At 46.3% G+C, this 15886-nt stretch overlaps 1 protein-coding gene across 1 annotated transcript in view; it reads right to left on the bottom strand.

The window, feature by feature from the left end:
* Gyc32e (Guanylyl cyclase at 32E) overlaps positions 1 to 15886 on the bottom strand; it is a 258216-nt gene that overhangs the window by 104137 nt on the left and 138193 nt on the right. Inside the window, exons 2-3 of the mRNA XM_077671235.1 lie at positions 13062 to 13173; positions 5381 to 5688 (exon numbers count right to left, since the gene is read on the bottom strand). Of these exons, the coding sequence (XP_077527361.1) occupies positions 5381 to 5685 (305 nt within the window). The 5' untranslated portion in view covers positions 5686 to 5688; positions 13062 to 13173. The remainder of the gene's footprint in view (positions 1 to 5380; positions 5689 to 13061; positions 13174 to 15886) is intronic.

The raw sequence follows: 15886 nt of genomic DNA, 5'->3' as shown, positions 1-15886 counted from the left end.
TGCTATATGGGCAAGAACTAAGCGACTACAGATTGGTGGATGGCGTTGTCTTACTCAGCATGCGGGTGCTGGGCGGACAGTAATTGTTCGCAACGCTTTATCGCGGGAAAAAGTAAATTATGGGGAATGCTGCTGTACTTCTTGAAGGTAAGAAGTCAGACAGACTGTTATTCTGGGTAATTAGGTATGAAGAAAACGAGCAGTAATTCTGGATATAACAAGTCAGACCAGAGCCACAAGAGTAAAATCAGGCGTATACTTAGTGGTAGATGAAACGTATTCGAGAAGAAATAAAGAAATGAACTGTAGGCTGCGCAAATCATAAAGGAGAACAGTGAACAGCATATGGTTACATAGGGCCCCAACTGAGATCGCCGTCTTTTGTATATGAATGATGACCCAGTAGGCCAGCACAAAGAGCTACAGGGAAAAAAATGTGAAAGATGTTACGCTTCAGAATAGAAAGGATGCGGCAAAAAGTGAAAAACAAAGACCTAGGCAAACAACTGAAAGTAACGCCAGGTAATTGGTGTATAATAAGACTATTATTTCGCTGAGCACAGTTCTCTTTTCCTGCGTATAAACGTGGCCATACCTCCCTGGTTTGTCGCTTCGTGGTAGGCCGGTCGGCGCTAGATACGGCCAAGCCCTCTTACCCGCTAACAATCCTGGAGATGTGATCTTGAGGGAAGTCGTGGTAGTGGTGGACCAGCAATGTGGATCAACAAATAAAGATGATAATGGAAGTCACTGACTAATGCGGTAACAGATGACGAGGGCCATTTCAACCTCTTTCGTGCATAAAACGAAACGCACCAGATAAGTTTGGCCCAGACGGGTTATGGGAATCCCCCGTATCTCTTTGACTGACTTCCCAGAAGAGCTCCAGGCAGCAGACGCTTCCAGTGGGGCAGCTTTTGAGGGAGGTCCATGCTTGAAAAAGGAAAACTTCTAGTGATAGGTACTTTTTAAACAAAATAGAAACATGGAGAAAATTACAGCCATTCCAAAGGACATCGAGAAATCTTGCTCTCATGGGGGATTTGCTATGTTACGGTGTAGCTATATTGGGGATTTCTTGTGTGAAATTATAGGGACAGATGCGCGACCCCTATGCCAGGAGCAATGAGCACACACGAGGGATCGGTAGAGATGACATCTCTAGTGCGCCGCACAGGTGGCCGCCGAAGAGCGCGTGGCATTGCCCAATGTTAGAGGGGAGGGAGACATCGAGCGTGGCGAGGAGGATGCACGACTCGGGAAGGAGGCGGTCGTGGTGGAGGGGAGTATACAGGGGGAGCTGTAACCGTACTTTCTCTGCAGATGGTCATACTGCACTGTGCAACACAGAATGTTGGAAATCCAGCTTAGAGAAAACCAGCTTTCATTGATCACCTTAACTCTGCTTCACCTTAAATCGGCTTCACCTCTAAATACAAATTCATTGCTAGGAAGATACTTTTAAGGAGAAATGCAAGATTTCTTGTATCAAAATATCGATGCCCTTGGACGTTTGTGTTTTATTTCTTTGTGATTTCTTTCTGATACGCTCAAAAATGTAGCTTTATCCTCGGTCTGCCACCGGGGATGGTCTACTGTATCCCAGCCATACACAGCTTCACGATGAGAACGATCTAGAGAAGAAGGTAGACCGGCTGGGGGAGTGCGCGGAAATTTGAATGTTAGGATCTGATCAGTTCTTTTTTGTTGCCCTTGTTTAATTTGAGGTCAGATGTCTACACGCTGTTTCTCGTTTATTTAACTCAACAAAGCCTAAACATATCTCCAGGCAAATAAAAGTTCCAGACACGTGTGTGCCTTTACTTAGGGCTAAAATGTCTTCGTTCATACGAAAAGGAAAAAAATGAATTTTCACATCAATACACATTTATTGAATGTATCATATATGATACTGTGGGCTTTTTTTGCTACCTCCTTTCCAGCTACAGTGTTATGGCTTGTGGTATTTGAAGAAGCAGCTGCGTTGCTTCTTCAGGCAGAGAGGTATACATCGCGTTTCGCGAACAAAACTGCGGAAAACGTGCTAGCTCTGGGTAACGAGGTCCTGCGTTGAGGCCGCTTGCTCACCACAAGTGAAAGATGCCCAGCCATGTCTCTTCGAACGTCATCTTGAGACTGGTTCGGCGTGATTTCCGTCTTGTTTGCGGACGGCGAAGGGAAACTGGTAGTAACCCTCTTGGCGCTTTCACTGTGGACATCAGGGTTCCTGATATTCCGGCAATGTCATCAGCTTGAGTGGATTCTCCTTCAACTGATGGCTCTGAAGCCTGTGAACATTGCACGCCTTCACGACGCAGATAAACATAGCATGGTATATGAAATACATCTGCCACCACCTGGAGGACCTGTATCTCTTGGGAGCATTGGTAGAAAGCGTATAAAAGCGATTCGAAAATTGTGCTATCAATGAAGACCCACTGCATCACGTATGCTACACCAAAGTTTGAAGCACCTGCAAAGTGTGGGCGGTATTCAAAAACGATAATAAAGAGGTCATTTTGGCCGTGCACCATCTTCTGAACAAGAAGATGGTCAAATGTTGGACGAAAGAAGGAAATAATCACTGTTTATAGACTAAAATGACGCCGGTTAGATGCCACCGCGCGAGCTCCCGCGTGCAGCCGTATTTCTCTAGCTGCCAGCTGGCCTCTGGCGGCGCCTTTCTCGCATGAGAAAACGCCGTCAGTGTATCATAAAAGATACTTTGGGCTTTGGTCTAAGCTTTAAATTAGTTATCGTCCCTTTCTGGCTTCTCACACACCGCGTATCAAATTTGATTTGCTGGGTGTTGTGGGGTTAATATTCCATCCTGCAACGGCGCTTATCTCAACGGCGCTTATCTCAACTACTTACCTTCTAGGTAAGCAGTTGATGTTGCTAACGCTAGTTCACGATTTAAAGGCCACATGCCAAATCGCATTTCTATTTGTGGACTCGTGAATGCCCTTTGTCAAACTGCCATTCATCTCTCCTTGGTTAGGAGCATCCAGCTTCGCCCGGCACCCTTGACGTTGCATGCATCAATCTAGGCTTGCATCTAGGCCACAGTGTACCAGCCGCAGTACATGCTTCCTGTTCAGTTCGTGGCAATCGTCCTCGCTCTGTGTCTCCGTCTAGTAAAGGCCTACTTCAGCGAGTATCTGATACAGTGGAGCTACTGTTCGTGAGAATCCAAATTTATGGTTTCCCCTCAAATACTCCATTTCATGTTGCATCGAGTAATACACTTCCTCCAGACTCTTCTCCACTATCCACCCTGCTTAGGGTGCCCGTACAAGAGGACAGCCTTGCTATCTTCCTTTTCTTTCCAGCTCTGAATCATTCCTTGGCAAAGGAGACTTGGCCCTGCCAAGTCTACTATCACCGCTCTGCAAGCCCAAGAGCGCCTGCTTGGCCTTTTTCTCGCTCTAGGCACACTCCTTTTCCTTTAGCTTTCTTAAGACAATTCATTCTCCGTCTGCATTTATCGCCACCTGTCCGCTGGCTTCCGCTGTTTCTTTCGCGCCTTAGCCCCATTTCCCAGTGTGCTGTCTAGAGAGAATGGCCCAAGAAAATCTTTGTCGGAGACATCGTAATTTAGGGGCACCAAGATATCCTTCACTCTGGTGGCCGAAAAGTGCACCACTTGGCTTCTCTCTTTTTTATTTCTTTTTTTGTTCTCCCGAACGTCGCCGGAGTTTTGTATGGCCGCTTGAACAGCGGTGGTAAGTTTTTCATCGCAGTTACTGCGTGAACAGAACTGCCAATGCACTACCATATTTGATACCGTCGAAGATACGTTCGTGCCACAATACCATATGGTTTCCGTAAAGAAAAACTACAATGACGCACTTTTTGCTCAGTTGCACTTCCAGCGTCGAATAGCCTTCCATATTCTTCAGAGCTTGCTTGTGGGTGAATCCACTGATAAACATGGTACTTGTAAAACCAACATGGCGTTGTCACAAGACGGTGACACCAGCATACTGAGCCACTTGTCGGACTGTGTGAACCTGTAAGCCTCTAAAAGCTATCTGAAATAAACAATGATTTGTTCATCCCAAGGAATCCTCCGACAGATACAAAGCATTTGAATCGCTTGGGGGATAAAGAACAGCGTAACTAATTTAAAAAAGACGCCTGAGAATTGCTCAGAAATTCCTTATGTAACACTAGACTTTAGCAAATAAGTCGGAATAACGATTGCACTAATCAGAAGCGTTAAGACGTTTTTGCGCGCAGAAGTGATAGGAAATCACAGACCCATCTAGCTAGTAAGGCTTCCACTCCGAGAGTAGCCCAAAAAATCCTTCGCAGACGACTCAAATAGAGTCGTGGAAGATGGAAGAAAATGCACTAAAATGGAAGAAAGTAAGTAAAGTACCGCTCACCATATTGCCCGCAACTTTGGTGTCAGGTGGTTCAAACCTTCACTCCAAACCTTAACAAGTTAATTGAGGTGTTGAAGTTGGCGTAGAACTATTTCTTTGTTGAATTTCATCCCCGTGATGCCCTTTTTGATGAAATTACTCCTCGTTAACTACACACTCGTTTGCAGCGGTGTCAGTGGAATGCGAAAACCTCATTTCTTATGAAATAAAAGGAGCCTTGCGCTAGGAAGCGACAGAGGCCCTCATTCTGAAGCTTCCTCGGCGCTGACTTGCGGACTCGGTCCACAAGTTGTCACTCGTCCTTTGGGACGAACTTGAGCAACACGACCTCATTGCGGCTGCTGCTTTTTTTTCTGGCAAACGCGCGCGGTGTGGCGCATTGTTGGGGTTCGTACAGTATGGGCAAGTCGGTGGATTTATAAAGGCGCGTATGATGCGCAGAAAGCCAAAAGGAAGCCTTCCCAACGTGAACTCTGTCAGGCAGCAGACGACCCTAAACCATGTTAGCGGCAAGTGTACGTTTTAAGTGCGAATGCACTTCTTAAGCGAGCCTGAATCGTCCGCCGCCGTAGTCCGCATAGCAACAGCTGCGGGTGCGCGCGCTCCTCGTCTTCCTCCTCGTCTTCCTTACCAACGGGGGGAGATGGGCGCGCGCTACTCTCCTCCTCCTCTCTCCGCTCAGTGACTGCGGGTGTTGGGCACCTCCTCTCCACTTCGGGCGGGAGAGCTCTCGCTCGCGTAGCGGGCGCTCCGCATTCCGACGCGTGAGGGCGCTCGTGTAGCCCTCGCCGTAACGGCGGGCGCTACTCTCCTCCTCCTCTCTCCGCTCAGTGACTGCGGGTGTTGGGCGCCTCCTCTCCACTCCAAGATCACGATATCCACCGTAATCGCGCAATCAACAACCGTGCATTCGCACTTACACACTCTCCCCCTCGGGGAAGTGCGAGGGAATTTTTTGTTTGGTGTGAAGACGGTATGGCTGTGCTCACCTGTCGTCCCTGTTGATATGCGACACGGCCAGGGGCACGGCGCCGGAGACCATTTTGCCCAACATGCGACTGTTGTTGAATGTGCCGAGAAAAGCGATGGCCACTTCTGGACGGTCGTCCGTGAGGTTCTCCTGTGACTCGGACTTGTTGCAGGGCAACAGGAAGCGGAGGCTGCTCGCCGTGCTCGTCTGCAAGGACTCGAGGCTCCGGTTTTCGGCACTTGAGATGGACAGCGCCTCCCGCGGTGAGATCAGGACGGCCGCCAGCATTAGCAACAGCACGGCGACGGAGGCGCGCCACGCCATGTACTGCAGTTCGGGGATGGGAAACAACGTCAGCAATGCTTTCTGCTAACATCATTTTAGTTTGGAAAGGCCATTTAGGTGAAAAATGAAGATGAAAGCTCTCGTGCACCCGTAAAACGTATTTTAGAGCAGAAATGTTTATTTCTGCAAGCTTGTTAAACAGCGAGGGTAAGACCACTCCAGTGAAAAATTCGGGTAAATTGGTTTCACGCACTAAACAAAAAGATACCTGCCTAGTAAAAAGCACGCAAATGCTAAGCCGTCTGGTTTTTAATAAAAATACTGATTGAACAAATTTTGATTTTTTTTTTCAAAGTCAACGATAGAACGGGCTCAGTAGGGAAATGTAGCGAATGTACCAGGATATTCTCAGGTCAACTGGTCTGACAAGAATCAAAATTTCTGCAGTGGCTGTGCCCACCTAACTCTCTGTTTTTACTCTGACTCTTTTTCAACAGTTTACTGCGGGGTGCTTTACGGGTGCCTAGCATTGCTGAATTTCTTACGCCTGAAGTGTCAATGCAGTTAGCCGTCCATCGTTCAGGTTCGCGCATCGCACCTCGTCTTTTTTGGCCTTTGTAGCGTAAGAGCCAAATGCTCATACAAGTAAATGGTTCATGCAGTGTAAAGCTATGCATGTCGTGTGGTAAAAAAAGTTACAATTTTCAATGCACAATTATAAATACGCCAACCCGACATCTTCCGTGTCTGCATAACTTACGCCTGTGCAACACGGAAACTTTCCATTGATCATTGAACTGTCGCGCACGAGTGCGCCCAGTGTATTTACAATGGGGCACTCGATAGACAATTGGTTCAAAGTCCTTCGAAAGGGCTTTGAAACTGCCGTGTAGCAAAGGTATTAGATATCCTAAAAAGGTGATCGTTCACATAAACGCTACCACTGAAATGGCGTCTCAGAGGCTTTGGCGACATAGATACTAGCGAAGCGTTAATTAAGAGATGTGCGACTTGCTACCTAAAGATTACCCGCATATCAGCTCTCGTACTATGATAACGCATCGCTGGAACAATACAACCAATACAACCGGTGACATCATGACTATAGCGATAAAAATTGGGGGATGCTTAGACTTTTCAAAGAATGTGACGGTGAAAGGCAAGTCGGGCCTTCTGTTGATCTACTGTTAAACGTTTTGTTGACCCATGCTGCCGTGATCATCACCACATGACTAGCCCTCTGCACAGCACCCTCAGACGCTCGTTCCGCTCTCTTGCCATCGCCAGGTGCCGCCTGTTCCCGCCACACGGCGCTTTCAACTCTCAAAACGGCTCGCATTGCACGTGGGGCACCGGCCTAACCTTCCCCGGTGCTTCCCGTTACCGGCTCACGCTCTCCTACTCGGCTCGCGCTACTACTTTCCGTACCTACGAGCACCCAACATTTAAAAATAGATATCTAAGTATCTCGACTTCAATAATTAAAGCTAAACAAGTGATGTAACAGCACAAGTCGCTCGATCAGGTGTGGCTCATCGGGCGTTGCTGGCGATGGCTAGTGGGCAGAGTAGGTATCAGGTGCCCACTTATTGTTGCAGAGCACTTAACACACTTAATGGACTTACCCAAAGCAACCTAGCTTTTCAGCTCCTCTAAAAACTCCATGGCCACCTCCACTACCGTGAAACCTGGGGAGGAGGGAAACATGCATTGTATAAGTGCATTCTAGGAGCCTTGGCGTTTTTGCCCACGTAGATGAAACCATTGGGGGTAGAGGTATACAGCTTTGCTGTAAAATTCTCGCGTCGTTGAAGAACTAAGCGTTCTATTGCGACGCGCCTGAAAACGAGTGTCCCGGTGTGCTGTTTTAGTACACGATACGTTGTAGTACCGTGACTACATAGACCACTACGGCAGCAGACGCCGACAGCCCGAAACTGTAAGGGGCTTCGCCCCTAAAACTGCGTTAGCTGTCTATGCCGTGAAGACAATCGGTATAATATTCTCAGGTTATCAGTTATTATCGGCTATGTATCCCATTCTCGGATATCGGCTATAAAAATATACACACCGCGCGAAACTTTACAGCCAGGTCCCCATAAAGCCACTTGGTAAGGGAGAAGCCCCTCAGTGGCTCGGGCTGTGGGCGTCTCATGTCATCGTCGTTTCATGTCATCGTAGTATCATGTAGTCAAGGCACTAAAACACCGGGACACTCTTTTTCGAACGCCTCGCGCTAGAACACACCGGGACACTCGTTTTCCAACGCCTCGCGCTGGAACGCTTCGTGCTTCAAAGACATGAGACTTAAAGCAAAACCGTATGCCTCTGCCCCCCAACGGTATCATCTGCGCGGGCAAAAACGCCAAGGTGCCACGAATACACTTATGCACTGCATGCTTTGCCCCTCCCAAAGTTTCACGTTAGTGGAGATGGCCCGGGATATTTTGGGGGCTTAGGACCACAGCTGCGCTGCGGGAAAGTTTATATAGTCCAAAATTGCATGCTCAATACTGGTGTTTTTTGTTTCCCTTCAGCCATTTTTTACTTTTTACTGGCGAATGACCAAAAGCTGCAGCGGCTATGGGCCACTGTCTTTTTTAATTTGTGGGTAAATATCTCCTAGGCTCACGTCGCACTTTTAAAATTTTGGTGGTATGGAATTCGGGGCAACTTGTTCCGTGCTTTCGTTGTCATTCAACTTTTTATTAGGGACTTTGTGAGGTAAAATACTGGGGCTCATACTGCGTTGAAACATGGGATTGTTGGTTAGACAGCTCTATCAAAACAACTGTCCCGGTGGGCATCACGATATAAGCCGCAACGTAAATGAATGTTCTAAATTAATTTTGTAAACAACAATTCCGTTTCAAAAAGGTGAACACCTGTACCAATAAAAATGCGACACTTTATGCATTAATGAACCATGTATACAAATTTCAATGCGTCTCCTGAGTCTGAAATTGTGGGTAAAATATTTCTACATCTAATTGAAACGGACATGTAATGCACGCATGAAAGAGTGGGAGTTGCAAAGCGTGCTCATCGCGCATTCTTAGAGGAACGAAACTGAGCCTGTATTTCGTAAACATAATGTGAACATTTTGGGACGCTGTATTTCTTGTTGACGGTTTCTGTGTTACTTACACGTATTTAAACGTGTCAGCAAACGTATGAGTGATTGTATTCTCCTTCCTCAAAGAAAACTAACAAACCTTCCGAACGGCGACTACTCTGGACAAACGCGTGAACTGGAAACCATGTACCGAAATGTCGAAACTCAGCGCTTGAGTTGAGGTTAGGGCTAGACAAAATGTTTGTCCACCTTACGGGCCATCAAGCACAAGGGTGGATAGAACGGCAGCGTTCTGGTATTGGTGTATTTATTGAATACTGAAAACACGTAGTGGCCCACCCACCTGCCCAAAAAGAAATTTTTGGTCAGTACGATGGCATTCAATAAAATCCTGGCTCCAACGCTTCCGCCAAAATATTTTACACCTGCACAGATGCCAGTGTGCATTAAACAATGCACTGTAAAAGCGTGACGCTAACGAAACAAAAATATCGCGAAATTAGAAGCCAGTAAACTGAACCCTTCATTTTCGCTGCTTAAAAATAGGAGGGGAACGGAACAAAAAAAGACCCCAACGGTCCGCCTGCTTTCCTGTTCCATCAGATGGACGTTCGTTTCATTCATGTAGAGAGAGAGAGAGAGTGAGAATGCTCTTTATTGAAAAAAGCAGAGAGTTTTGCCGGCGTTTGGAATCGCCTACATGCTTCTCTGCTAGGGGTCGTGGATGTAGGGAAAACGGGCCCTAGAAAGAGGTGGGCAGAAAAAAGCAAAAACAAACAAGAAAACACTGGCGTGGCTTGACGGGCTTGACGGACTATTTTGTAGATGATGTCACAGAATTCACAATTTTGAAATCCGGCCGATGTTTTCCAAATATGAACACAAACTTTTTAGAGCCTGACGCTGCTTTGAGATGCAATCCCATGGTCCTAGGATGGTCTTCCAAGTTACCGGCTCTTGATCTAGGCGTTCAATAGAGTAATTTACTAAAGCCACTTCCCGCTTAGAGACTATCGACCAAATGCGTTTATGAAAATAAAGATACATACCCACTCTTCTCGAGATGTTCCTATAATAAATAGCTAGCACTGTCACATAAATCCAATAAAATTGAAGTTTATTTTATTTCGGTTCAATATCTACAGCACACACGCCCAGTACGACCGATGGAGTGGGTTACGGCCGACACTCAGCTTGGCTCTTTTTTCTTCTACCGTGAAACAGAAAGCGCTTCTTGTGCTTCAAAGCCTCGGGTAGCCAAACGTATACACCTCTAGGTATAGGGGCCTGATTTATTTGTGCTCTTGGCGCAAAACTAGAAAGTTGTAATAATTGTAGACGTGGCTTTCAAGTCTTTGTGCAACGAGGGTCTTAGTATGATTACGTCGCTATTCCAGCGCGACTGTGTCCTAATTTTAGAGCATTACATCAACGGCTATTTCATTTTTAAAATGGGAACGCGATGTGCTCCGGGCATTTTCTTGAACACCCCAGATGAATATAAACGTGTATTTATTTAATTGAGAATTTTAGGCGAAAACAACGACACATGGTACTATTGCTTGCTCATGAGCACCCACAGCGAGTCCACTGATTGGGATTAATACTATCAATACCATAGGGACTAGAGAGTGGGGTGCAGGTATTTTACGGTTTCAGCGCATTAGTGCCGTCACATTGCTTCTCCAGCGCAACCCAATTTTCGAACGAGATTATGGCACCAAGGATTGTTGTGTTTCAATAACGGAAAAGTCGATGTGCTTCAGAACCATTTTCGAACATCCCAGATGAGTATAAATGTGTTGTTGTTGCAATAGGAATTGCACACGAAAACAACGGGAAAAGCTATATTGCTACAGTCGAACACGGATATATCGAACACGGGTATATCGAATTATTGTCTATATCGAACTCGTAAATTATCCCCTTGAAAAGTCTGTGTAAATGTATAGGAATTCGTACGTTTATATCGAACCGTATTTTTTCCGACATTGGGTATATCGAACGCCGCGCGAGTTGGAAGGTGCTCTTCGGCGGTCGCTGCACTCCCGATTGAGGTTGAGGAGGATGTGGAGGAATGCGCGGGCATGGCGAAGACTGGCTCGAGGAACTAATCCCCCCTATCGGAACGAATTTGCGCTTGCCCACTCAGGCCCCGCTACCGGCCGCCGTAGCGTTAGCGGACGGAGTCCGGTATGCTAAATCTCTCTAGGCACACAAGCCCGAACGCTCGGAAAATGTGACATTGCGAGGTAGGGATGCCCCGACTGCGCATGTCCTTTTTTTGCGGCTGCGTACGTTCCCCGGCTTGCCGAAAAAGAGTTTTTTTTTCTCTCTCTCTGGGTCTGTCTTCCCCCAATGTCGTCTCGGGAAAGGGAAAAGGGAACGAAGGCGCTGGCGGCCTCCTCCTTCTTTTGCATTTTGCTGCTGTTGCTGCTGTTTGGCGATTTGTCCCGCACCTTTCGGAGATCACTCTTTCTCTCGGAGATGACCATCGCGAGCGCTTTGTTGGAGTCCGTTCAGAGAGCCTTGAAATTGTTACCTTCAAAGTTCTTGCGGTACGTGCGTGCTGTTCTTCTTTTGCGTGCGTGTTGTGCATGGTGTGCCAAGGCGCAGCGTGCTGCTGGAATTTCCTAGTTGTGCAGCCTCGAGAAGATCGAGACCAGCGTCTTTAATTTCATTTCCAGGACGAAGAAGCAGGCCAAGATCAGCGATTTTTTTTCACGGAAATAAAGTGTCCTGTTGCGTCGTGAGTGGGGCATTAGTTGTCATTCTTGAATGCGACGATCGGTAAGTGATCGTCCGCCATAGGTGAGGTCTCAGAGCCCATATTTTTTATATCGAATTTTTCATATATCGAACTAATTCGCGATCCCCTTGGAGTTCGATATATCCGTGTTCGACTGTATCTCAAAAACACCGAGCTCATGTACAATGGTTGGGCACAAAGCATCGACGCCATCTGCTTCGCTTCCCAAAATACTGGAGCACCAATGCTGTACTATGGTCAAGTGCTGAGGAAGGGTGCTTTGATCGAAAAAAAACGTCACAATGAAGGAAACCTGAAATTGGTCCACGGGAAACAGTGGATCAAATTGTTTTTTCCTAAGAGCAACATAGCAGTTGGCAGCCGGGAAGTATGCCGGCAAACGACCGGTGTTCCCGTGTATTGAACTGGAGTCCCCGGTTCGTTGTTGAACCAACGACGCCAGGGGTGAAGAAAAACAAATAATTCATCTCCCCGAGGCTTTGTATTGCTGCAATAGTAGTAGCGGTAATGAACATTTCTGTTGCTACTACAGCAGCAATAAAAAGTGTGCGAGCCTGAGATAAAGAAACGCTGAATTTAACAAACCTGCCTTCCTGTGACGCTGATGTTTAGGCTCAAGAACTTGAACATACAAGATTCCTTTTCCCAAACGGCGATATTCGGTACATATTACTGAACGCAAGGTGATTTTTCAGTTTTGCATTGCCGCCTACTAGAAACTGCTTCATGGCGTAAGTTTTCATAAGCTTTCGCATATTTCAGGAATTGTGGGAACGTTTGCCCTGTAGTGAGGCTCATTAAATACAGACTATGAATCGCTCGTTGGCGTAACATGCACCGCAGTCCATTTTCTTTTCCGATGCGAACAAAACAACATTTTGACTAACTATACACAGTACCGTGGAGTGTACCCACGAATCAGGTACAAAAGACTTGTAAGGGCAACAATAGTTATAGTAATACTATAAGCAATTCACTTTATTGCCGCATTTGCGACACTATAGTTATTTGTCGCCTTAGCATCCTACAATATATCCCTTCGCAACATATTGCCCCTGGATATGCTCGTATCGGATCTGTCTCAGGATATAGGGGTGCTTCTTGGTGCCAGGAGGAATTCCCTAAAGCACAGCATATTCGTGAAATATAAACATGCGCGTCTTTACAGGCATTACAAACAAGTAGGACGTCGTAAAGTGAGCTTTAGGACAGAGCCGAGATCTTCGTTCGCCCCACCTTGACAACTCTGACTTCTTTCTACGCCACAAAAAAAGGGCCGCGGGAGGCGTTAATTTTTAGTCAAGCATAAGCTGGCGAGAGGTAAAGAAACCTTACTACATTTAGAACGCCTTGGTTTGGGCCCTGGCTACTTGTGGAGCTACTTGTCAAAAGAAATCGCTTTTTATAACGTATAATGCTGCCCTGACACCGGAAACTCATAAAAGAAGTTTCGTGTCTTGTCAAGTACCACGCGGGGTGAGCACAGCTGCTTTTTATGCTATTTTGTCCATGAAACCCCAACACGTTACATAAAACGCAGAAAACGAGAGCTATTGCGCCTCAATGCACCTTGGAGAAGGCGAGCTTTCGTTGAAGTGGCTCTCAGCGTTGCACACGACCACCGCAACCCATTCCAGCACCCGAAGGCTCAGCCATGACAGCCAACCGCTGTTCTGCCCACCTGTAAAGACGGAAAGAGGAACATTTGTCAGCGGCAATAGGCAGTTAAATTGTCGTTCGTCATCAGCAGCATTTGCGGCAGAGCGAAGCGCCCGTCAGAATAAATTCACGCAGGGAAATATTGTCACGTGTTTCATCGGCGCCAAGAGACGACTGTGAGGACGAAGAAGTGATTGAGTGCGCGTGCTCTCTCATCATTGTCATTGAGAGCTCTGGCGCTCGCGCTTGGAACCCTGTGCTCGAGCTATCCGATTAAAGAGGCTCCGGCTACTTGTTCTGACCCGGTCGTCTCCTTCAAGGACCCCGGCTCAGCATCTGCGTGTTTATAGTACGCGACAATATATACAATAAATTACAAACCTAAAAGCATGTGATGTGCACGGGTACTACTGAATAGCGATGAGACGAAACAGCGTGAAACCACATAGGTCGGGTATAAGCAAGCGCACAGGACTGGCGCTAAAGTAAAAACTGGCTTTAGTCAATCAAATGCGGGAATATATGCAAACAATTCGCGTAATTACGACATTATATTCCCCGTTTGTAGATGAGTGCCACTCAATGAAGGAAAGTGGTGGGCTGTTAGGGTTAGTTGAAGTTTTTAAGGAAAGCTCGCGCACTAGAATGCTGCGTAATTCTTGCCTGTCACTGTGGGTGCTCCTTACGCAGGAACAAATCCGAAAAGCGTGCTTTATGTTGACGTGAGAACAGCGGGGTATTATCACAATGCACACAGGTCCATGTGTTCACATAGCACAATATCTCCACAGGCGCCTTCTCTTCCGCGCTAGAATATGTTCCCTTGTAATAATTTCACACTTTCTGAGCAAAAACGATAGATTTCGCGCGAAAACTATGTACAGAAAGAGGAGTGTCTATTGCAGAAAAAAACATTCTTCAGTCCGCAAGGTTTATGGAACTGCTTGGTAGTTGATCCAAATATTATTCATTTTTAGGGAAACTTACTTTTTTATTGTTTTTTGTACTCGTAATACTTACAAGTTGAACACACACTGTTTTATTCGCCTCTTGAATAAATGTACATTCGCTCAAGAATACTGCAAATTGGAAATGCCATAAAAGATCTTTCAAGAAGATTGAGGGCGTAATCGCTGATGTGATCAGTAAAACATGGAACGCAGAAAATAAAACAGATGGTCTTGAAACACAATATTACAAGAAAACAGGATATATTAGCTTTAATCAAAACAACTAATGATTCCATCCTGGAGTAGTTCTATGCGCTCAAGTAGCCCAGTCCACCACCAGTGTTTAAGAAGTTGCACGGAATGTCACATTAAATGTAAAAACAGTAGTACGCCTACTATTCACTGCGTAGAAACGTCACCCATGAAAGAGAACGCAAAAGCACGTTTGGCCACCATTGGGAATAAACGGCAAAGACGTATCCTATTGCATAAGAAACGCCCAATAGTAGAAATATAGGGAGAAATATAGAGCAATCGTTGAATTTATGGACAATGATAAGTAATTTATAGTTTCTATCACATATTATTTTTCTTTCCCAAATTTCAGACAATTACTATTTGCTCAAACTGCAATAATAAGTACTGACCGCTGTACGATGCTCCTTTAAGTCATTGTTCGAAACTGCTGTTTGCAGCTGTTATGTGCGGTTATGCCTGTGTGCATGTTGTTATAAAAGAAATATTTCTTTGTTTTCATAATACTGAGGTGAGCCTGCTCGCCAAGTAAGAGAATGAATTTTTAGGTACAAAAAATATAAACACAGAAATAAAAAAACGTAGTACCCATTTTCTGAACCGTCTTATCCCCTGAGGGAGACGTTCGAGCAGTATTGATCTCACAAACATTCCTTTTCGGCCTCTGAGAGAAATATTAGGCGAAACAATACAAATATATTTCGTCCACGTGCACCAAGTAACAGCAAGACACTACAAAAACAACAATGGAGCGCTTTTGCGACATCGGAGTCCAGAAACTTAGTATGAGATTAGCAATGATCGCTATACGTTTCCTTTGCTTCTTCTGCTCTTTTTGAGATAACTGAAGAAATTTCTCGTCTGCGTTTTTTGTTCCTTTTCTCTAAAGGTCATGTTTGTCGCTGGATGACGTTATACTCCTTTGTACACGAAGCCCTTGTGGCAGGATCGGGATTACGCGTAGTAGAAATGCTGCCGCAAGAGCGATTTGGTAATAGCTATAATAGCTTGAAAATATTTCGCCAGTGCAAAGTTCCGCCCATTGTTTGCTCTCTTACTGGCTAGATGCATAAGCCACGCGTGCGATATTCGCCACCCCTCCACATGCCCTCAAGTGTGCAGGCGTCGAAAGAGAAATCCGTTGCGAAAAGCAGCCGCAGATTCGCTCGTTTACTGGAGTTTCGATCCGCGCGGAGGAGGTAGTCGGAGAGGAAGGGGTCAGCGGCATCAACTCTTGAAACAGTGAGCCAGCGAGCGTGCAGTGGACAGGGGTAAACATCGGTTGCGCGACCGAGGATTAGCGTCCAAGCTGTTTCCTGCGCGGCTAAGCGGCGCCCTTATCAGTGCTGGCAGTGTTGCTTGGCTGGGCGCCGTTAAGCCGTCATCGGCTGGTCGCACCTGTTGTGGCAACGAGTGCGGGCAGCGAGAAAAACGGGACCTAGCTCACCTGGTGACAGACTGCACACACCCGCCTCAAGCAACAACCGAAACTGATAGCGTGAGAAGCGTCAGAGGGCCTCCATCCCAAAG

The sequence above is a fragment of the Haemaphysalis longicornis genome, unplaced genomic scaffold, assembly GCF_048455015.1.
Source record: "Haemaphysalis longicornis isolate Haplotype H1 unplaced genomic scaffold, Haemaphysalis longicornis Haplotype H1 scaffold_5, whole genome shotgun sequence".
In the NCBI taxonomy this organism is placed as follows: Eukaryota; Metazoa; Arthropoda; class Arachnida; order Ixodida; family Ixodidae; genus Haemaphysalis; species Haemaphysalis longicornis.
The sequence above is the reverse complement of the archived record's forward strand: the minus strand, read 5'-3'. Positions and strand labels throughout refer to the sequence as shown.